This window comes from Centropristis striata, chromosome 19 (assembly GCF_030273125.1).
Source record: "Centropristis striata isolate RG_2023a ecotype Rhode Island chromosome 19, C.striata_1.0, whole genome shotgun sequence".
Lineage (NCBI taxonomy): Eukaryota > Metazoa > Chordata > Actinopteri > Perciformes > Serranidae > Centropristis > Centropristis striata.
The window spans coordinates 33113262-33136782 of NC_081535.1; the positions used below are offsets into that span (position 1 = coordinate 33113262).

General features: G+C 37.3%; 2 protein-coding genes across 2 annotated transcripts in view; both read right to left on the bottom strand.

Moving 5' to 3' along the window:
- pitpnb (phosphatidylinositol transfer protein, beta) overlaps positions 1–5501 on the bottom strand; it is a 28055-nt gene extending 22554 nt beyond the window's left edge. Inside the window, exon 1 of the mRNA XM_059357986.1 lies at positions 5469–5501. Coding sequence (XP_059213969.1) covers positions 5469–5488 — 20 coding nt within the window. The 5' untranslated portion in view covers positions 5489–5501. The remainder of the gene's footprint in view (positions 1–5468) is intronic.
- A 3449-nt stretch (positions 5502–8950) lies between these two features.
- The window catches only part of ttc28 (tetratricopeptide repeat domain 28), a 188579-nt gene continuing 174008 nt past the window's right edge, over positions 8951–23521 (bottom strand). The window contains exons 26-35 of the mRNA XM_059358726.1: positions 22099–22346; positions 20199–20323; positions 17423–17500; positions 17172–17331; positions 16891–16967; positions 14508–14531; positions 13798–13927; positions 12873–12980; positions 12134–12791; positions 8951–11177 (exon numbers count right to left, since the gene is read on the bottom strand). Coding sequence (XP_059214709.1) covers positions 10106–11177; positions 12134–12791; positions 12873–12980; positions 13798–13927; positions 14508–14531; positions 16891–16967; positions 17172–17331; positions 17423–17500; positions 20199–20323; positions 22099–22346 — 2680 coding nt within the window. The 3' untranslated portion in view covers positions 8951–10105. The remainder of the gene's footprint in view (positions 11178–12133; positions 12792–12872; positions 12981–13797; positions 13928–14507; positions 14532–16890; positions 16968–17171; positions 17332–17422; positions 17501–20198; positions 20324–22098; positions 22347–23521) is intronic.

The window sequence follows — 23521 nt, forward strand, 5'->3', positions numbered from 1 at the left end:
TCACACAAATCCTGCTCAGTGATTGGCAGATTCAGAACCCCACCCTTACCCTAAACATTAACCAACTGATGAAGCTGGCTGGGGGCGGTGCATGGGCTGAACATATATCTATATAAATACACAGCCTGACACACTCAATTCAGGGCAGAAAGTCCCTTAACCAAAGGGTCTATGATGTAAACAACTTGAAAGCTATTATGCAATGCCATTATAGCCAAGAGAATAAAAAGAGAGACGTAGAGAATGCATTACAGAAATATGTTGACCGTTTAATGCATGTTGCCAGTAATACGCAGTACAAATAACTTTTTTGTTTTTCAGCTTTTTTACAGGATTTTGTGCATTTTATGCCATTATCAAGCAAATGTCTTGTGGTTTTGGACTTCTTTTTCCAGACAGAAATTTAAAAAAATGTCAGCATTTATACTGTAAATAGATGTTAGTTGCAGTTAAAAAAAATCCTAAACTTGTGCATCTCTCAGGTTATACAATCACCACCTTTTATTTTTCTTCAATAAAATACTTTAGCCGCTACATGGACTCATGACGCATTCATGTGTAGTCGGAATAAGTGTAAACATAATTTCCAGACTGGAAAAAAAAATCACGTAAATGCCTCCTAAAGTCGGAAAATTTGATTAAGATTTTGGGACACAACTTCCAGAGTTGATGTCATCTAATGCAAAAACATTGGGGGGAAAAGTTCATGTTGGGTTGAGGGCAAGAAACTGTATTAATTCATGTATTGCATTTCCATTTTTTTTAACCATATGCAATTTTATAATATGGCTTTATCAGAGTGTTAACTTGACTAACTTATCCAGGTCCCTTTACAGCTATTTAGTAGCATTACGCCTGATGACAAGTCAGTGAAGTTCAAATGTTGGCTCCGACAAAATATACAAAAAGCATCCAGTGTATTAAGATTGCAAAGCAGATAAATCAGGCACAGTGAACATGTTACACCAGAGGGGTTTTAATCCAGTGCCATGAAGAGCTGAGAGCTTTCACTCCAACACAAATCTACTCCACACACCTGTTAACTTTCCCTCAATTTTTAGATTAGATTTTAGCACAAGATGAGAAATTAATCAGCAAAACACCAGTGGTACACTTGCTTCCATCTTTTTTCCTGTGATATACACTGTGCACTGTAGCATCAGTTTCATTTCACTGGCTTAAAAATGGGAAGGATTATTGATCATTTGTGTTTTGCTTGATCAGAAGTGACCATGACCATATGAGATAACAAAATGTCATGGGCCAGGATCTGTTTAACCCCTAACTGCTGAAAATGACATATTTAAGGATCTAGTTCTCCTCAGCTTGCGTGTGTATTAATGATCAATCAGTGATTGATTATTCACTGTTGGAAGTTATTTTATTCTAGCAGGAAAAACACGTGTAATAACGTGACCAGTGACAGAAAAATGCAGGCAATTTCCTGCGTCATGCATTGCATTTTAATGCATTTTATATATTTTTGTTTGCACTGGGAATAGTGTGGAAGACGGGCAAAACTATTCAATAAAGGCAGACCAGTCAGAGTTCAAGTGGTCTTGTAGTCCAGGTAACATGTAGTTGTGTAAGATAGAGTCTAAGTCTTCTGTGTGCCTTTGCACACATCACAAACACCTGCAGCACAGGTACAGTGCAGCTCAGACACAGAGTGAGGAGGGAATCAGTCTTACACTAATTTGAATGTTGAGACACTTGATCTATCTATGAACAAAACTACAGCACCAACCATTTAATTAATCTAGATGCCGGCAAATAATTAATTTTTCTACAGATAATTACTCTTCAATTATTCTTATAATTCAAGTATTATCTCATACAAAAACATTCGCTGAGTCCAGGTTTTCAAATGTGATGCTTCGCCGATTTCTAGTGCCCATAAATGGTTTTAATATCTCAAATTTTAGTCACACAAAACAAGCAATTTAAATTAGTCATCTCAGGCTTCAGAAAATTATAATAGCCATTTTATAAGCCAAACTATTCATTAACTAAAATAATATGCCGATAAAATTGTGGAGAGAAAAAAAAATCAATAAATAGCAGCAGGATGATTCGATTTAAATAACAAACATACCATTTGCTTGCACACCTAAAGCACCAACATGTAAAGCGAAATGTTTCTATGTCAATCAGGACCAAAGTTTAGTTTCACAATAGTGATAACAACTCGCTCTGACATTATTATGCAAGTTTTGAATTTCACAGTGCAGGTAAGTGGGGTAAGCAGGTTGCCACATCCATATTTTAAATAGTGTATTTACAGCATGTGAAACAAATTTATGTCACAATGTAATTTTAAAATGCACACAAGTGATCACATTTGATTTCGATAGAATGCATCTGATTTTTAAACACTGGCAGATTGTTTTTTCATTTTACTTTCTCTTAACTGGGTTTTTACTGCACAGCAGTGTTTTCATGCATGTGGAAACGCCAGGAAACATGCAGTTTCTGGGTATGTCCGACAAAATTCCTACTGAGGCATCATTAATAACACAAGCACACAGATAACCATGGTGACATGACAGCGGTCCCTCCCAGATGCCTTTGATTATTCACTGCTATATCAGTGCAGTATGGAAATGGATTGGTAGCACAAATTAATGCACGTTTCTCTCCATGAGGCCTACACATTTTCACCTGAAGCCAGCTCTTATTCTCGGAAAAGAAACACGTTTTCAATTTACAGTTTCTGTAAACAAGACGCTGCTATAAGTTGGTCACAATATTAACTGTCAACTGGAACATGTAAGGACATGATTTGATAGGAACACCTGTTTGCTGATTGATTATATTGTGAACAAGATAGCTATGTTGTTTTCGCAGTGAGATACTAGATTAGAGAGCAGATTGTGGGCAAATTATTCTACATAATCTCAGCTAAAATGCACCTTTTTTAAACATCTTTAGGGTATCAACTTTCATTGCTGAATAACCTGGCGATTCTTTATTAAAATCAATAAAAAATAACCATCCCAGCTTCTTGAAGTCCAAAGTGATGTCTTTAAATTTCTTGTTTTGTCAATCTAAATCATAAATATGTCCAGTTTAATATGAAATCCAACAGAGGAAAGCAGGAAATATCCATATGAGAGGCTGAATTGTATAATTCATATTTCCTCGCTTTTTTCAGGATTTTATCCATCTATCTGGTTTTACTTATTCTTACTGTACAGTTTAATTACCGTTTCTGTCTATTGCTGTAATAAGTTAAAACACAAAACTTTGCTACAACCCTCTGTTTGATAAGCATTTAGTGCTGATAATATTTTTCCTGCTGTTATTTAATTTAGCACCAACTGTTGCACACAACACAGGGGAGATCGTTAGCCACGTTATTTTGCGATAGAAAGTCATTATTGTGAGACAATGTGTCATAATTTTGTGATATCTGGTGATCATTTTGAGGTAAGTCTTTAGTTTGACAGAGTTTCTCATTATTGTTGACATAGTACGTTATTCATTTTAAGGTAGGTGAGACTTTTTTATGAAAAATTCTTATTAGTCTTATTTTTTTCCTGCTGTGATGTAATTTAGCACTATTGCTGTACACAATAACAAATATTCACTGTACAATAACAAATAATTCACTGTACAATAACAAATAATAACCTGGTTCATCACTGTACAATAACAAATAACAAATAATAACCTGGTTCAATACATACTGTCTATGCACTTTATGTGTTTTTATGCACACTGTTCATTGCACCTTATTTGTTTCATAGCACCAACATTTTTATACTGTATATTCATATTTATTCTGCACTGGAATTCTATTCTACTCCTTCTTTAGACACTTTATATTTTATTGTATTTTATTGTATTTTTATATTTTATTGCTTGAAGTATGCCTAGGTTGTTCTTTTTACTTAATTGTGTTGTTATTGTCTCTGTGTGTAATGCTGCTGCTACACTGTAATTTCCCAGCTTGGGATAAATAAAGTATATCTAGCTATCTATCTAACACAGGGTACTGGGAGGGTTAAGCAGCTACAACAGGTACCTTTATCTGGAGCCACTATAGGTTAGCTACATAGTCAAAGCAAGGAAATAAAAACCACAACTTCACAGTCCCAATACAACAGCTTTATAGGCATAAATCGGATGATAATTAAATGTGTTAAAGATGCAGCTTAGTCTTCAGCAGGTATTGCTAAAAAATGTGGTAGTATTTAGCTGACAAATGGATTCTGTCATTGTGGAAGTTAATTTCTGCCAATGTGGTTAAATAAAAAAGATCCTGTTAGTCATGCTAATGAGAAACTTTCTAGAAATAATGACTTAGTATGTCAAATAGTCATAAAATGCTGAGATACAAAGGCATTATTTTGATATAAGCCATCATTTTGAGATGAGTCTTTATTTTGTTACAGTTTACATTTAATTTTCTAATTGTTTTGGGATACTAAGATAGATAGATAGATACTAAGTTATTATGAGTCAATCATTTTGTCAAACGTTCTCATTATTTTCAAGACTTTTTTATGAAAAATTCTTATTAGTCTTATTTTTTTCCTGCTGTGATGTAATTTAGCACTATTGCTGTACACAACACAGGGGGATTGGGAGGGTTAAGCAGCTACAACAGGTACCTTTATCTGGAGCCACTATAGGTTAGCTACATAGTCAAAGCAAGGAAATAAAAACCACAACTTCACAGTCCCAATACAACAGCTTCATAGGCAGACATCAGATGATAATTAAATGTGTTAAAGATGCAGCTTATGCTTAGTATTAGCCGCCCAGTTAAAGGGCTAACTGTGTGATGCTAGCGCTAACAAAGTAACAGCAAAGTAGTTCCATATCCTCCAGCTAACTAGAAGGATATAAATGCTTTGTGATATCTGGAGGCTAATTCCTGCTTTGTAAGGCTGCTAATGTTATGTCATACACACCAACTTAGCAGTTAGCTACTGTTAGATGTTAACGAATGAGTCAGAAAAATGTCATGCTAGCAGCTAGCATTGTGGCTAAGTTAGCCGCGGCTAGCATTGATGGTAAATCCGCCGGAGAAGGAACCTTAATCTGTCACTCACGGGACCAAAGCTTAACATTACGGCACTTTAAAGGTATAACACGCTGCTAAGCGGCTAGCTACGCTAATTCTACATATATTGAGCCATTAAAGTCGCGTTGATTGACTGAATGTAACTAGCGCAGCCTTTTTATATAACTCATTTTCATTAAGAAGCTAATTATCCCCTCAGTGGCTAACGGTAGCTCGCGCTAGCAACGCCTAAAAAAGACCGGTGTGTCCCGTTATCCACGTACTGATCCACCCTGCCCAAAGCTGCCTTTTTACGGGCTCCATGGCTGTAAAATCAAGCCAAAGACAACCCCAAACGACACGCACATGTTTACTCATCAGTAATAAGCTACCAGGTGGATGAAAATGCGTCTCTAAATGCACGAAAAGACGTTTTTTAAAAAGACTTCAGACTCACTATTCCTTGATGAGCACCATCTTCGTCACCCGGGCTGCGCCTGCGCACTGGGGGCGGACACCAGATAGAATTATCAACAGGTTCGTTCCGCCCTCAAGGACGAATCTGATTGGCTGAGAGAATCCACACCATTGTACAGTACATTGGCTCATAAACTGTAACAAGATGCAACAAAACAACAAACAAACACTGTTCTGAGACATGTTTTCCAGCGGAGGAAGAAGCACTCCGATATTTTACCTTAGTAGAAGAAGCAAAACAGTGTAAAAATATACTGTTATATGTCAAAGTCAAAGTGATCTAAGTAAAAGTATGTAATTATTAGCATCTAAATATACTTTAAATACCAAAAGTAAAAGCACTCATTATAGAGAATGGCCCATTTCAAATGTATCTATATTATATCACTGGGTTATAATCATTGATGTAATAATATGTATATTATTTGTAAAGGAGAGATACATGCAGTGGCGGTTCTACACAGGGGCCTCCAGGGGCCACTGCCCCTGTGAAGAAGCCCTTGGCCGCTGCTGTGGCCCCTGTGTCAAATTAATAATAAAATGATCAATTTATAACGATGAACGACGGAACAATTCTCACCTATTTTTTGTTCAAATAATATCTCATTGTGCACAAAAGGAACCCAGCATGTGTAAATTGTATAATAGTTTAATTGTGCAATAAAAGCTTGTGTATATATATATATAAAAAGATCATTCTCACTGTACTGTGCTTTCAAAATAAAATAAGTACTTGTGCACAAAAATGAGAAATGTCATTGTCGAAACAAAAAAGGTGTTATTGTTGGTAAGTCTCATTGTTTCAATCAATGTATTTGTATCTTCTAAATATACTTAATTACCCATTTAGGCCTAAAACGCCTGGAAAAAAATGCCTGTAAAACCTATATTTGAGAGCTTATACATGTGGCTTTTATAAGAAGTTGAGTTTATTTGTTCAAACCTTCAATAAAGTTTTTTTTTTTTAAATCAACATGTTGCATTGCGACACTCCCACATGTATTCTGATGCATTTCATTGGCCAAGAGACCAAAAATAGGTGGAAAAAACTACAAATACTACAAAACGACGTATCCACTTTCCCGGCTTAAATGAGATTTTTAAATTACATTACATGTCATTTAGCAGACACTTTTGTCCAAAGTGACTTACAATAAGTGCAAATAAGCTAAAATAATGGTTTTGAATGCTTAAATATCATTTTTGCTGTTTTTTAATGTGCTAATGTGCCCCTCTGATTAAACACTGGCCCCTCTAGCGGTCTAGAACCACCACTGGATACATGTAATGACTAAATACTGCTAGGTCTTTATTAGTTGTTTTATATTTTATATTAATAATCTACATCTGCAGAAGACTAAAGCTGTAGAATACATTAAGTGCAGTAATAAAAATTCTCAGGTAAAGAAGAAGTACCTAAAAATTGCAATTGTATAAGTAAAAGTTATCAAATTAATTATTTGCCGGCATCTAGATTAATTAAATGGTTGGTGCTGTAGTTTTGTTAATAGATAAATCAAGTGTCTCAACATTCAAATTTGTGTAAGACTGATTCCCTCCTCACTCTGTGTCTGAGCTGCACTGTACCTGTGCTGCAGGTGTTTGTGATGTGTGCAAAGGCACACAGAAGACTTAGACTCTATCTTACACAACTACATGTTACCTGGACTACAAGACCACTTGAACTCTGACTGGTCTGCCTTTATTGAATAGTTTTGCCCTTCTTCCACACTATTTCCAGTGCAAACAAAAATATATAAAATGCATTAAAATGCAATGCATGACGCAGGAAATTGCCTGCATTTTTCTGTCACTGGTCACGTTATTACACATGTTTTTCCTGCTAGAATAAAATAACTTCCAACAGTGAATAATCAATCACTGATTAATCATTAATACACACGCAAGCTGAGGAGAACTAGTTCCTTAAATATGTCATTTTCAGCCATTAGGGGTTAAACAGATCCTGGCCCATGACATGTTGTTATCTCATATGTTCATGGTCACTTCTGATCAAGCAAAACACAAATGATCAATAATCCTTCCCATTTTTAAGCCAGTGAAATGAAACTGATGCTACAGTGCACAGTGAATATCACAGGAAAAAAGATGGAAGCAAGTGTACCACTGGTGTTTTGCTGATTAATTTCTCATCTGGTGCTAAAATCTAATCTAAAAATTCAGGGAAAGTTAACAGGTGTGTGGAGTAGATTTGTGTTGGAGTGAAAGCTCTCAGCTCTTCATGGCACTGGATTAAAACCCCTCTGGTGTAACATGTTCACTGTGCCTGATTTATCTGCTTTGCAATCTTAATACACTGGATGCTTTTTGTATATTTTGTCGGAGCCAACATTTGAATTTGGGTGTAACTTCAATGTGTTGGTGAGTTTTAAGTCATAAAGTGAAAACACATTGCCTACCCCATTACCCCTAAAATATTTCTTTACCTGACTTACCTGACTCTATCTTACACAACTACATGTTACCTGGACTACAAGACCACTTGAACTCTGACTGCTCTGCCTTTATTGAATTATCAACATATACTTAAACATAAACATATTCATTGTGGAGAATGGTTCTTTAGATCAATTTATCTGATATCACTGGGCATACATAATCATTAATGTAATATTTACATAATTCATATTAGTCACTATTATAACTACTTAATATACTGTTATGAGGTTTAATTAATAAAAATGTGTAATGATTTTTAATTAATCATGATTTTTTTATGTTAAATCCCGACCTGAAAAGTAACTAAAGCTGTCAGCAGTGGCGGTTCTACACAGGGGCCTACAGGGGCCCCTGCCCCTGTGAAGAAGCCCTTGGCCCCTGCTGTGGCCCCTGTGTCAAATTAATTAAAAAAAAAATCAATTTATAACGATGAACAACGGAACAATTCTTACCTATTTTTTGTTCAAACAATATCTCATTGTACACAAAAGGAACCCAGAATGTATACAATGTATAATAGTTTAATTGTGCAATAAAAGCTAAATATAAAGATCATTCTCACTGTACTGCACTTTCAAAATAAATAAAAAGTAATTGTGCACAAAAATGAGAAATGTCATTGTTGTACAAAAATAACTGTTAATGTTGGTAAGTCTCATTGCTTCAATCAATGTAGTTCTTCCAAATATGAGACTTTTAGCTAAAATAAAGGTTTTTAAATGCTTAAATATCATTTTCACGATTTTTAATGTGCCCCTCTGATTAAACACTGGCCCCTCCTTGGCCCCCACAGTAAAATTAGTCTAGAACCGCCACTGGCTGTCAGCTAAATGTAGTGAAGTAAAAAGTACAATATTTGCCTCTTAAATGTAGAGGAGTAGAAGTATAACATGGAAATACTCAGGTAAAGTACCTCAGTACTTGAGTGAATGTACTAAGTTACATTCGTTTTTATTTTAAGTGGAAAAGACTTAAGAATTGATTTATATCAGGAAAGCAAAACAAGGAAAGGAACATTTTTATTTGTCCACTTTTCTAAATGGGAGTCTGGCACCGCTGCAAAATGGTACATTATAAAGTCACTGACACACTGAACAGCAAGAGGTACCATGCTGACACGCACATCAAATCTCCATAAAAAATATCAAAATGTTTTCCTTACGTCTTCCTTTAATTGGATTTATAAAATGTGTAATAATGACCGGAAAACACAGCTTACTTTACAAAATAAATGACAACAATAAGCGCTGATAATGACATTTAACAATAATTATCACACAATAAATCAACTTACACAAATATAGCGAGCATTTCTGGACAGGGAAGGTTTTGTCAGGCATCCAGTACACACACATGGTTTCTGTCAGTCAGGAAAACATTAAAGTCCTTCCAGCTCTCTCCAGAAGAAGGCACAGTCATCACATTCAAACATTAACATCCCTTCACAAAAAAGTAGTGACATGTAAAATCACTGTCAGTATCAAACAGTACTTTTTTTATTCTTAGTCTTCAGCAGGTATTGCTAAAAAATGTGGTAGTATTTAGCTGACAAATGGATTCTGTCATTGTGGAAGTTAATTTCTGCCAATGTGGTTAAATAAAAAAGATCCTGTTAGTCATGCTAATGAGAAACTTTCTAGAAATAATGACTTAGTATCTCAAATAGTCATAAAATGCTGAGATACAAAGACATAATATTGAGATAAGCCATAATTTTGACAACATTTGAGATGAGTCTTTATTTTGTTACAGTTTACATTGAAGTTTCTAATTGTTTTGGGATACTAAGTCATTATGTAGATACTAAGTTATTATGAAAAGTCATTATTTTGTCAAACGTTCTCATTATTTTCAAATAATGGTGTCATAAGGTGCAATGCAAAGTTGATTTGTTGAAATACTAAGTGATTATTTCAAGATTTATTTTGACCAAGTTTCTCATTATTGTGAGATATTAAGTCATTATGTTGCAATACTAAGTCTTGATTTCAAGAAAGCTTCTTATTATATCACAGGATCTATTTTTTCACCACAAGGTTAAGTTTTCATCTTATTTTTTTCTTTCTCTTGCAGAAATGAGCTTCCATATGTCGTAGCACAAACACCAGAAATGGAAGAGAAGTTTGGCCCTCTGGCTCCGGGTTCAGCATGACACTCTCAACATTTAGAGGATGGAAAAAAATGTCCGGGTGAGAGAAACTTGTAGCCGTTCCCAGAGGGGAGTTTGATGGCTCCTTTAGAGTTAGACGACGGAGCCGGAGGAGGTTTAGTCTCCAGTTTCTGGTGCCCGTTCGCCCTGTCAGCAGTGCTGTGATCCTCAGATCCTCCTTCTCCGTTCCTGCTCACAGAATCGTGTCTCGGTGAGAGATTAAGCAAACCCAGAACATCTTTCTGGACTGTACTCATTTTTTTATTCCCGCCTCGGAGCAAACTGGCAGGGCAGGGCCCCTCGTGTTTCTGGCCCGCGTTGGCCCAGAAGGTCTTTAAGTTATGAATGGCCTGGACTTTATGGTCCCGCTTGGACTGGGTGAGTTCCGGGGTGTTTGCAGGACTGGAGGAGGCTGAAACGGATCCGGTGGAGGAGTAGGACAGGGCCGGCGAGGGGGCGCTGTCAGCAGGAGAGTGTGACGGGGAGATGTGGGTGGTGTAAGGTGAGGTAGGGTACTTGAGTTTGAGCTGAGCCTGCAAATCTGGAGAAGCTTGTTCTTTCACAGAGAGAGATAAAGAGGGAGAGGAGCGGGCCGGGCTGCTGTAGCCAGAGCTGATCTTCTGCAGAGACGAGGAGCGGGACGGAGGTTTGGGCCGAGTCGGCGGAGGCGTGGAGACAGAAGCAGAGAGGGGGGACAGATGGGTGGAGAGGGAGAGAGGAGAGGAGCAGGCCTTCAGGCTGGCTCTGCTGGGGGGTCTGCTGAACGCGCTGGTCTCAGAGGGCTGGAAGCCTCGTCCTCCTCCGCTGGGGGACAGAGTGGGCGTTGAGGGAGTGGACAGCGACGGCGTCCTGGCGTGTGCGTCTTCTCTCCCGCGGAGGTTTGCCTTCTGCAGGCTCTCCACAGCCTGCATGTGGCTCTGCGTCTCCTCCAGGATCTTCTGGGCCAGCTCCTGGGGGTCCAGCTGTCCCGCGGGCCCCATCCTCTCCTCCTGGGACTTCACCGTGCTGTCCGTCTCCGTGCTCGACTGGTCCGACTCCGAGCTGCTGACCTTCCCTTTCCCCGTCCTCTGAGGAGGTGAGCTGGGAAAAGAACATTTTAATTATAACTTAATTAACCCATTTCAGAACAAGAGTTACACATAAGTTTAGACTCTAAACCAGGGGTGTCAAACTCAAATACACAATGGGCCAAAATTTAAAACTTGAATAAAATCGCGGGCCAACATTGAACAAATAAACCTTTTAATATATACCAAACATGTTTTGCTTTAACATTAAATATGGAACCAGCAACGCTTATAAACATACAATATATAACTAAATAGTGCAGACATGCAAAATCAAATTTCAAATAAAAAACACATCAATGTCATTAATTTATTAAATAAAAATTAAATAAAAATCGTATGCCTCTTTTCTATTTGCATCCTTCTGATTTAAATATCGAAATAAACTTTTTCAACAGGTTAATACATTTAAAAATAAAATAACAATAATAAATCTAGTATTAGCGGTAAATGCGCCGTATAATACCGGCTTTTATAGTACAATAATATAATAATTTGGTATTGCCCCGCGGGCCAGAGTTTGCCACCCCTGCTCTAAATGTTATGAGAGGTAGCTTTTATAACTGTTATATGTAGCCTATAAAATACCATAAAGACCACAACATACAGAGCTGTGAGGAAACTGTTATTTCATGCTTTTCAAAATAAAATCCTGTTAAAGTTGCAGCATGTTTTTAACAGTTTCAGAGGATAATTGATGCACAACCCTTATGTAGACACACCCAAACTTTGTCCCAGCAGACACACCATACTTTATGCTGTTGTTGTTGTGGTTTTTGTGTGTTTTTTTTTTCTTCTCTCTATATTTTTGTTAAGTGTTTTTTTATCCTTTTGTTTGGATGTATGATAAACTTTTTCTGTAATTTGTTGACGTTATTCACAGAGAAAACATCCTGTTTCTATGTTTGTACCATTCTATCATTTAACCCATTATGGGTTAAATGATAGAATCAATGAAATCAGACTTACATTTCCTGCCTGGGCTTGGTGGGAACTTTAAGTGGTGGCGGTGGCGGTGGCGCTTTGATGGGAGACGTTGGCGTGCTGATGCTTCCTTTAGAGGAGACTGTGATGGGGTACCCGTGACCCCCGTGACCCCCGGCAGCCCCCCTCCCTGCTCCTCCTCTGCCGTGTCTGTGTCCTGCAGGTAGAGGCAGCGTGTCACACTCCCTCCTCCCTCGCCCTAGCGGCTCGCTGCTGATGATGGAGTACCCCTCGTACTCCTCCTCCTCCCCCTCTCCTGACGCTCCTCCGCCCCGATTGGTCAGTCGACCTCTGGACAGGCCGCCCGAGTGGCGCTGCGAGGCGTAGAGCCCCCCTCCTCCCCCCCCGCGAGCTCTCTCCAGATCGTGCTGATGGGACGAGCGCTGGCTGATGATGTCACTTCCTGCGGGCTCGGGCCGGGACAGGAAGCTGAGGGAGGAGGCGAGGGAGCTGAGGCTGTAGACGGAGATGGCGTCGCAGGAGAGGTTGTCGGGGCACACGGGGGGCAAGAAGGAGGGCTGAGGAGGGTAGCAGCCGAAGGAGAGGGGCAGGGAGTGAGGCTGGGAGGCGGACTGAGAGGAGGACAGGGACTCCAGGGACGAGGAGCTGTCCATGCTCAGACGCTTGGGGAGCTCTGTGGAGTCTGGAAAAAAGGAGGTGTCAGGTTGGAATACAGACGGAGACTTAGCTTTGGAAAACAGAAAAGTTGTTGTGTTTTTCTCACCAAACAGAGCGAGGAGAGCCTGCAGGGCGAAGTGCATGATGCGCCTGCTGGCCTGCTTCCCCGTCTTCAACACCACCTCCTCCTGACCCACCTCACACAGGTCAAAACCTGACAGGAGCACAAGGTCACTAAGCACATTTAACTTCTACATTTAAACATTTCATGCAAATCTATACTTCTAACTTTCCAGCATTTCAGAATTAAAATATTGCTTCTTACCGAACTTTATTTATCTGACACTACACTGCTTTTTTAACTTGTGTCCTTGTTCTATTCTATTGTTGTTTTTATTTATGCTACCTCAGTATTATTATTCTGTTGTATTTTATTGTATTTTATTGTACTTGAATACCAGACTGCTGTGACAACCGAATTTCCCTTCGGGGATGAATAAAGTAATCAATCAATCAATCAATCTGTCTGTCTGTCTGTCTGTCTGTCTGTCTGTCCATCTATCTATCTATTGTAGAAATACTCTGTTACATGTTAAGTAAAAGTGCTGCATTTAAAATGTTGTACCAAAGTACCAAAAGTAAACATAGTTATTATTCTGAAATGGTCAGTTTCAGAATAATTTAAACAAATGTATTAGACCAGCGGTTTGTGCCACAGCTGTCCTAAATTAACAGCATTGGTAATTACCAAAATCATGTTTTATGTTTCTGTAATGGTTAATACAGCAATATGTAGAAGCTCTTTAACCCAAATTATGTTTTTAATGCTAAAATATAATTATAATTATTGGTTATTACAAGGACCTTAATATAAAGCGTTACCAAATCTTTTTATCCTGAGCAACAATATCTTACAATTGAACACATTTATAACATTCATCAATGTGTTGTTATCTGGTCTGAGCTGTTTGTAGCTCTCAGCTTCACTTCAAAATAAAAGTGACAGTAAAGTTTTCCTGCTGATGACTCACCGAGCGCCGCCAGGAACTCGTGGCAGCCTGGAAGCCTCCAGAGCTGCACGCTGATGGACACCTGGATGGGAGCCAGAGAGAAGTCTTGTTCTTTGTCGCCCGACTGCAGCTGAACCAGCACCTGGTGGAGCTTTGGAGAGAAGACATCTTTACTGTTAATATGTCAACCTGCAGCCACAAAAAAACAAAAAAAAACACTTCACATGAAAGCAAGACAGACACACTCACATCACAAACTATCCATCTAATCAAACATTTGGTAACACTTTACAATAACCAACTAAGTGATGTTTAAAGATGGTTTATAGACCAATTATTAACCATTTACAAAGTGCTATACATATTTAATCTTTAAATGTTGTAAACCAGTTTCTTAAAGGTATATGAATAATTTCAAAATCATTAACATACTTAATATGGTGTTAAAAATGTTAAAATGAGTGCAACTAAAACTATTGATAAACTATTATTTATAATTTAATTGTTTTTTAATGATAAAGTAACTATAAACTCACATTAATATACCATCTATTTGTCATTTATAAATGATGTAGTTAGTTAAACATTAATAAATTATATATTTATCATTCTAAATGGCCTATATACGGTTTATAAATGATGATTAAACAAATCTGTTTATAAATGAGGGTTATTGTAAAGTGTTACCAAACATTTTGTCACTGCTCCTGCTGTGACTGGTCAACACTTACCATTCCCACCATGCTTTTAACCGCCTTAGTGAGGTGGGTATGAGAGAAGAGGAAACACAACTTTAGTGGTTTATTCCTGCGTTACTGTTGGTTTGAGTCACTGCACACTGAGCCATGCATGAGGATGATACCTGATGGTTTATGGTACAGTATGTGGAGGGATAATTCTGGCAAAGAGTGGTGTAACTCACAAATAAACACCAAAGCTGCATATAAAAAAACATTGCAAACTGAGTCGTGGTGTGTTCTTTTAACCCATTTAGGCCTACAATGCCTGGAAAAAATGCCTGCAAAACCTGAAGTTTTTTTAGTAATTGTATTTTTTTGGTAATTCTGTGTCTTTTTTGATAATTTTGTGGTAATTTTGTGTCATTTTTTAATAATTTTGTGTCTTTTTTTGGTAATTCTGTGTCTTTTTTGGTAAGTTTGTGTCTTTTTTTTGGTAATTTTGTGTCTTTTTTAATAATTTTGTGTCTTTTTTTTGTATTTCTGTGTCTTTTTTTAAATAATTTGTCTTTTTTTTTGGTAATTTTGTGTCTTTTTTTGGGTAATTCTGTGTCTTTTTTGGTAATTTTGTGTCTTTTATTTGGTCATTCTGTGTCTTTTTTTAAAAATAATTTGTCTTTTTTTGGTCATTTTGTGTCCTTTTTGGTCATTTTGTGTCTTTTTTTGGCGAATATTTCAAAGTTCTGGAAAAGTCTCATGTTGCATTGCGACACTCCCACATGTATTCTGATGCATTTCATTGGCCAAGAGACTGAAAATAGGTGGAAAAAAACTACAAATACTACAAAACGACATATCCACTTTCCAGGCTTTAATGGGTTAATAAAGCTCCAGGGTAAAGAGAACACATGGCTCCCTCCCTTATTATTTAAATATTATCTAGTGAAGTTTTATGTTTGAGAAAGTAGCTCTGTGGAATTAATTCACAGAGTGGTGAAAAATTGTTGCACAATCCACATAAAAAAGGTCTATTTTCATTCCAGCTCAAAAAAATTACAATATCGGCCACAATATGGTTTATTGTTTAATTTTCTTCTCTAAAATAAGTATCAGCATTGGTTTTAAATAATCCCATACTGGTCGAGCTCTCTAGTCTTTATTATGCAATCAAACAGAATAGATTTGCAATCAAAAAAAGGTTTGGTTTCAAGTGCAAAAACTTTGTAGTTAAATTGTATTACTGGAGATTAAAACACTTCAGTTTGCAAATTCAAAAGTTTTGCTTTTGAATACAAAAGTTTAATTTTTGGTTGATTTTAAGACTAAAGCTCGTCTGTCTGAATCCAGACGAGAGAACATCTGAGTTGCAAAAAATGTTGATATATTCACTCCTTTAATTATCGCTCACAGTAATAAACCTTACGAGCAGCAGTGAGCAGGGCCACCCATGAGCAAGGTTATTATAGTTAACGAAAACTAACGAAATAACGAAAACTAGAATTGAAAAAACATTTTCGTTAACTGAAATAAAAATAAAAACTAGAGTTTTTAAAAAACGATAACTAACTAAAACTGTATTTTGTGGTTACAAAACTAACTAAAACTAACTAAAATTATAGTGAAAATGTCCTTAGTTTTCGTTTTTGTCAACTTTTTTCATACATAATTCAGTGTTTCTATTTCAACATGCAGGAACACATGGTGAATATGTTTACTGAGACTGGGATGTTTACACTCCAACCAAAATTCAAAACACCCAGAACTGTAAGAGTTAATAACCTTATTGGGGCTGAGATGATAAACCAAAGGAAATAAAGGAAAAATTTATTATGACCTCTTTGAATCACGCACCCAACAAATACCCCATTACAAAAAAAACTAAAACTAACACTAAAACTAATAAAAACTAAACTAAAACTAAGCATTTTCAAAAAATAAAAACTACACTAAAACTAGAAAACTCACTCTAAAAACTAACTAAAACTAACTGAATTTGAAAACAAAAATTCACAACGAAATTAAAACTAAAACTAATGAAAAATCCAAAACTATTATAACCTTGCCCAATGATAACCATATTTTATTTTGAACCAAAATATTCAACATTAAAAAAACAACAAAAACAAACTGTGTTGTATTCATTGTCGCTTTAGTAAAATGATGTAGCCTGTTTCGTAATGAAAACCTGCTCTTGTGGAAATAGTTTGAGTATTTGCAAAAGATGTTAATGTTAATGAGAAATTAACTGATTTAAACTTCACACATACAGACATTTTACTGCAAAATGAGTACTTTTACTGCTGATATTTGAAGTAGATTTTACAGATATTGCTTGTGTACTAACACCCTTTAGTAGAGTTTCATTGGTCTTTTTACTGGAGTATCTGAGTACTCTCTGAGTACTCTTTATGAGTAACTGCTACTCAGCATGCAGTACCTTGTGAATGAGCTGCTCTCCGGCCTCAGACACTGTGACCAGTTTGCAGAGCGCCTGCAGAGCTGGAGGAGTGAGACCTGAGGGTGCACAGAAGGTTCATTTTACATCTTCATCAGGACATTTATTTTTAACGCTACAATCATGTTTAACAACCTAATTTAAAAGTGCATGCTTTATAAAAACACAGCCTGAGTTGTGGACCCTGGAGGGACTGAATTTGTTGTTGTTCCATCAGTGTGATTGACACGAGAGACATTTTGAAAAGTGTAGGAGCTTGTTACCGAGCAGGGACTGCAGAGTGGTGCTGCACTGCTGCAGCCGGTCTCCAGGGTCCGAGGTCGGGAAGAAAACCGCCGCGGGGAGTCCAGCGCCGCTGCCGGAGAAGTCTAACCGGAAACCCACCGCAGACAGGAGGGCCTGCCAGCCGGGCACCCCGCAGACCTTCCCCAGGGCAGAGAGAGACCACGGGGATGTTAGTGGAGGAGACACAGAGGCTGACATTTAAAGACAAACAGACAGAAAGCACACAGACCTTGTTCTCCACACTCTGCTGTGAGGTGTACATCGGGTTGCACTGGCCGCTCTGAATGCGCTGCAAAGACTTCTCAACCTGTGGAGGCAAAGTTCAAACAGTGTTGACTGAAACACAGCAAACAGCGGCCTGCAGCCTGGAGTTTACAGCAAAAACTGGAGGAGTTTTAACTGGTTGAGAAACAGTCACAGTTTAAAAATAATACCTCTACATGCAGAGCCGGCCCAAGCCTCCATGGGGCCCTAAGCGAAATTCAATTTCGGGGCCCTCTATTTCTGCCAATAATATTGATTGTTGATCATTCACACACCTACTATAACCTCATTGCGGCTCTGACAGTGTTGTTTACATTATGCTATTGTCAGCCTGATATGTCTTCACACATTTAAGGGGGTGGCCCAGTTAATTACATAAATAATACCAATGCAATAATGATACAAATGATACCAATGAATGAATGATGTCCAGGGTGTCACATGTGTTTTTTAATCTAAAAATGTATCACATTCAACTATAGAGTGACTTGGGGTTGATTTACACAACAATTCAAATGGTAAAGCATTATTTTTACTGTAAAAGTGTCATCTGGTTTATTATTTTTGAAAAACGTGAAAACATTCCTTTATCTTGGCGTTGCTGACATACAATTGTATTTCTGTTCAATAATATATCTTTGATCATATAGAAAGTGTCACTCATGCATGCAAAATATTAAACAAAATATGTACATATTTTTTGTTAATTGCTCTTGGGGGCCCCCTAGTGGCCACGGGGCCCTAAGCAGTCGCTTAGTTCGCTTATGCCTTGGGCCGGCTCTGTCTACATAACTTGCACAGGCAAACAAGACCATTGGCAAAAAGTGAGTTGTTCTTAAAGCCTGAAGACGAGTCTGACTCTCTACAACACAACAGGACACAGACCTGAAGGAGAGTATGTTGACTTTTTCAGAACAGACAGAAAATGGCTGTTAAAAGACACAAAGCAGCTTTAAAGAGGCAAACAACCCTCAAAACGGAACAAAATAACTATAAAAAGACAAAAAACAACCAGAAAGAGACACAAAATGACTATAAAAAGACACAAAACAACCCTCAAAGGGCACAAAATAACAACAAGGAGCCACAAAATGACCCAAAAGAGACCCAAAATGACTACAAAGAGCCACAAAATTACTATCAAAGGGCACAAAATGGCTACAAAATGACCACAAAAAGACACAAAACAACCACAAAGAGACAGAAAATGGCCACAAAAGAGGCAATACCACCACAAAATATATGTCTCTCATTTTCCTGTTGACTTTAATATGTTCAGACTTATTTTTGCAGTCGTCCCCTGCTGGTCATTAGTAAGAATGCAATATTAAGGCACTTCTGCAGTTCACTTTTCAGAGCCCAAGGCTGCAGCTTGTTCACACTGTTTTTTTATTTTGAAATAGATCACATCCATATCTGAAGCTCATAAGAGACTCTAAGAGGCAAAGAGTGAAACTCTGTAGGATGTTGTGATGTGGTGTAAAACGCCCTGAGCTCCCATTTATAGTTTTCTGGTGATATCAGTGAGCAACATGCTCTGATGGAGCTCTGATCGATGGAGCTGGCTGTATACTGGGAAGAATTTATATTGATTTAAAATAAAAGTATCCCTTTTTATCAGTAGATGGTAAAAAAAAGGTATGCATCAGAAGGACAGAGGGAAGAAAATGTGCTGAGAAAAGCAGTTTGTGGAGCCTGTAGATCATGAAGATGAAGTGTAGTGACGGACCTCACAGGACTGTGATATGAACCATGTACATCAGCTGTAAAATGTTTTTCTGATCTTTAAAATCAGAAAAGGTGCAAAACTGTGGCTGCAAGATTGATAAAGATTCTTAAATGACATCATATTACTGGTGTTAACAAGAGCTGATTAAGAATTTTCTCTCCACCCACAGAGCCGATTTGCCTCTGGGGTGTTTAATTATTATTTTTTTTAATACTTTATTGCAATGTGTCATTTAGTTTTCTTAACAATATTGTACCTTGCATTTTTTACCCCTTTTTTTCAAGGTATATATTCACAAAGTAAATAACAAAAACATAGGGTAAACAGACAAACATATATACAAGGCAAACTGGTATTCCACAAATGAGGATCTCCAAGAAAAGAAATAAACAACAAACTAATGACACACACAAAAAAAAATAAAAACATGCACAAAAAATGGTGCATGTATGTGTGTTCATGAATCTGTCTGTGTGTATGCATGTGAGTGTTGGGGAGGGGACCATTTAGTTCATCTCCTTAATTTGATTAAATATTTCCACTGTTTTTTCCAGCCTTTCTTTACAGTATAACTTATTCCAAATATGTATTTGTTCCCTATTTCTAAAAGTTAGTCTTTCCATCTCTAAACTTTGTTCTGCTGTTAATACCCATGCTCTTAATTTTGGTGTATTTGATTGTTTCCATGCTTTATTTTTTTTGGGGGGGTGTTTAATTAATGCTGATGTCTTCATGTAATTAGTGGCTGAGTGTCATCATGGTCAGAGGGTAGATTGTATGAATGATAGATTAATTGTAATTCAATGATTGTAAGTATTGCTTTCTTTTATTATTAGTTTTTCTTTTCTTTTAAAAGGAATAATAGAATTAGAATAATTTATTGTAAATATTGCTTTCCTTACTGTTATCTTTTTTTTCTGACGCTTGCTTTGGCAATATGTACAGTGTTACGTCATGCCAAAAAAGCCAATTGAATTGAATTGAATTGAATTGAATTGTGGAAGTGTCTCACCAGGTGCAGCAGCACTCTCAGGGCGTCTCTGGCTCTCTCTGGGTGCTGCAGGATCTCTGACAGAGCCTGACCAACCAGAGACATGGGACTGTTCAGCTTCACATCGCTGCCAATCAGCATGTAGCCTGCAGGAACACACACACACACACACACACAGATATTAAAGACTTTTGAACAGAAGATTATGTAATTTTAGTTTCTTCTCAGCGTGCTCATTAACACATTGAAAGTGTGTTGCACACAGTTTGAGATCCTCCCTCAAAAATGGGAGGGGAGGGGTGATGAGTGATGTTAGTTGGACTGTGATGGAAAAATAATAGTTTGGAGGATCACTAATCTGCTGCCAGTAAAAGCAGGCCATGTACTGGAGCTCTGGAAAAAACTAACCAAATCTACACTTAATATTGATTCCACATCCCATGTAAGAATTTTGCCAAAAATTAAGAGCTGAACAACAAATCAGAAAACACAACAACAAATCTGTCGTTGTGTTTTCTGATTTGTCGTTGTGTTTTTTATTTGCTGTTGTGTTTATTTGCCGTTTTTTTTTATTTGTAGTTGTGTTTTCTGATTTGTCGTTGTGTTTTTTGATTTGTCGTTGTGTTTTCTGATTTGTTGTTGTGTTTTCTGATTTGTCGTTGTGTTTTTTATTTGCTGTTGTGTTTTTTATTTGACGTTGTTTTTTGATTTGTAGTTGTGTTTTCTGATTTGTCATTGTGTTTTTTGATTTGTAGTTGTGTTTTCTGATTTGTCATTGTGTTTTTTGATTTGTCGTTGTGTTTTCTGATTTGTCGTTGTGTTTCTGATTTGCCGTTGTGATTTGCACTTCAGGGCCACCGTAAAAAATGAACTGCTTGCACTAACCAAATCCTGTAAACAACATTAAATTCTGCACGACATGGAAGCGATAAATTATTCTGTTGAGATAAAGAGTCCGATGATGAGTCTGAACCTGAACCTCAGGCTATTTACACAGAGCAGAGAAGAGGGGACAGGAGAGGTTGTAAAAATGTGAAAAATTCAACATATATTGCATGTGGAGCACTCTTTAAAATAAAATAAAAATTGGTAACACTTGTGGAAACTGAAAATGTTACATATAGCTCAGATTTTTCCCAATTTTTTGTAAAATAAATATTCAACTTAAGTTTTTTAGGATGTACCGGTCAAAAGTTTTAGAACACCCTAATTTTTCCATTCTTTTATTGAAATTCAAGCAGTTCAAGTCAAATGAACAGCTTGAAAGGGTACAAAGGTAAGTGGTGAACTGCCAGAGGTAAATAAAAAAAGGTAAGCTTAACCAAAACTGGAAAATAATGTACATTTCAGAATTATACAAGTAGGCCTTTTTCAGGGAACAAGAAATGGGTTAACAACTTAACTCTATGGAGTCTTGGGCTATTTTGTCCATTTTTGAATTCTTTTCATGTCTTTGTAAGTCATTTTGTGTCTTTTTTGGTAATTTTGTGTCTTTTTTAAGTCATTTTGTGTCTTTTGGTGTCTTTTTGTGTCTTTTGGTATCTTTTTTTGTCATTTTGTGTCTTTTTTTTGTCATTTTGTGTCTTTTTTTAGTCCTTTAGTCCAACATAAAATGTGATTTTGAATCTTTTTTTTACTTTCAAAACACTATCATGCTCAATAAAGAATTTTAAATGTTGCAAATGTGCATTCATTTCTGAGTACACTGAGACATTAAACTGCATCATTTTCAATTAAATTCTGGAAAAGTTGGTGTGTTCTAAAACTTTTGACCGGTAGTGTATGTCATAACATTTTTGAGTTGTTTCCACTTCTAGGCATGTGCTGATTCCATAGAGCTGCAGGACTTCTAGATTTGATCTAGATTTGATATATTGCAGATCAGAGAGGACTGAAACTGTTGGTGTTGGTGTTTCCTCACCGGCCCAGTTGGACGGGTGTGAGAAGTGTTTGCTGCTCTGCAGAATCTTCATGGCCTCCGTCAGCGCCACGCTGGCTTTGGTCCCGTTCAGCAGAGCCGTGTAGAAGGTGTGTGTGAAAAGTTTGGAGGCGGCGATGGGAACGGGCCACAGGGAGACACACACACACTGCACCCCTGCAGCCAGGAAGGCTCGGGTCAGACCCACCACACCGTCCGCCGTCACCCTGCTGCTGGACTCCGGGTACAACCTGAGGGGGGAGGGGGTGGAGGTCAGGAGGAACGCAACGGACGATCTAAAACTAAAAATCTGTGCAAACAAGACCATTGGCAAAAAGAGAGTTGTTCTTAAAGCCTGAAGACGAGTCTGACTCTCTACAACACAACAGGACACAGACCTGAAGGAGCGTATGTTGACTTTTTCAGAACAGACAGAAAATGGCTATTAAAAGACACAAAGCAGCTATAAAGAGGCAAAATACCCTCAAAACGGAACAAAATAACTATAAAAAGACAAAAAAGAACCAGAAAGAGACACAAAATGACTATAAAAGGGCACAAAACAACAACAAGGAGCCACAAAATGACCCAAAAGAGACCCAAAATGACTAAAAAGAGCCACAAAACAACTACAAAGAGCCACAAAATTACTATAAAAGTGCACAAAATGGCTACAAAATGACCACAAAAAGACACAAAACAACCACAAAGAGACAGAAAATGACCACAAAAGAGGCAACACCACCACAAAGTCTATGTCTTTCATTTTCCTGTTGACTTTAATATGTTCAGACTTATTTTTGCAGTCGCCCCCTGCTGGTCATTAGTAAGAATGCAATATTAAGGCACTTCTGCAGTTCACTTTTCAGAGCCCAAGGCTGCAGCTTGTTCACACTGGTTTTTTTATTTTGAAATACTCTGAAGAAGTAAAAGTGCATCACATCCATATCTGAAGCTCATCAGAGACTCTAAGAGGCAAAGAGTGAAACTCTGTAGGATGTTCTGATGTGGTGTAAAGCAAGGTTATTATAGTTAACGAAAACTAACAAAATAACAAAAACTAAAATTGAAAAAACATTTTTGTTAACTGAAATAAAAATAAAAACAAGAGTTTTTTTAAAAACGATAACTAACTGAAACTGTATTTTGTGGTTACAAAACTAACTAAAACTAACTAAAATTATAGTGAAAATGTCCTTAGTTTTCGTCTTTGTCAACTTTTTTTATACATAATTTAGTGTTTCTATTTCAACATGTAGGAACACATGGTAAATATGTTTACTGAGACTGGGATGTTTACACTTCAACCAGAATACAAAACACCCCAAACTGTAAGAGTTAATAACCTTATTGGGGCTGAGATGGATAAACAAAAGGAAATGAAAGCACATACCCATTACAAAAAAAGTAAAACTAATAAAAACTA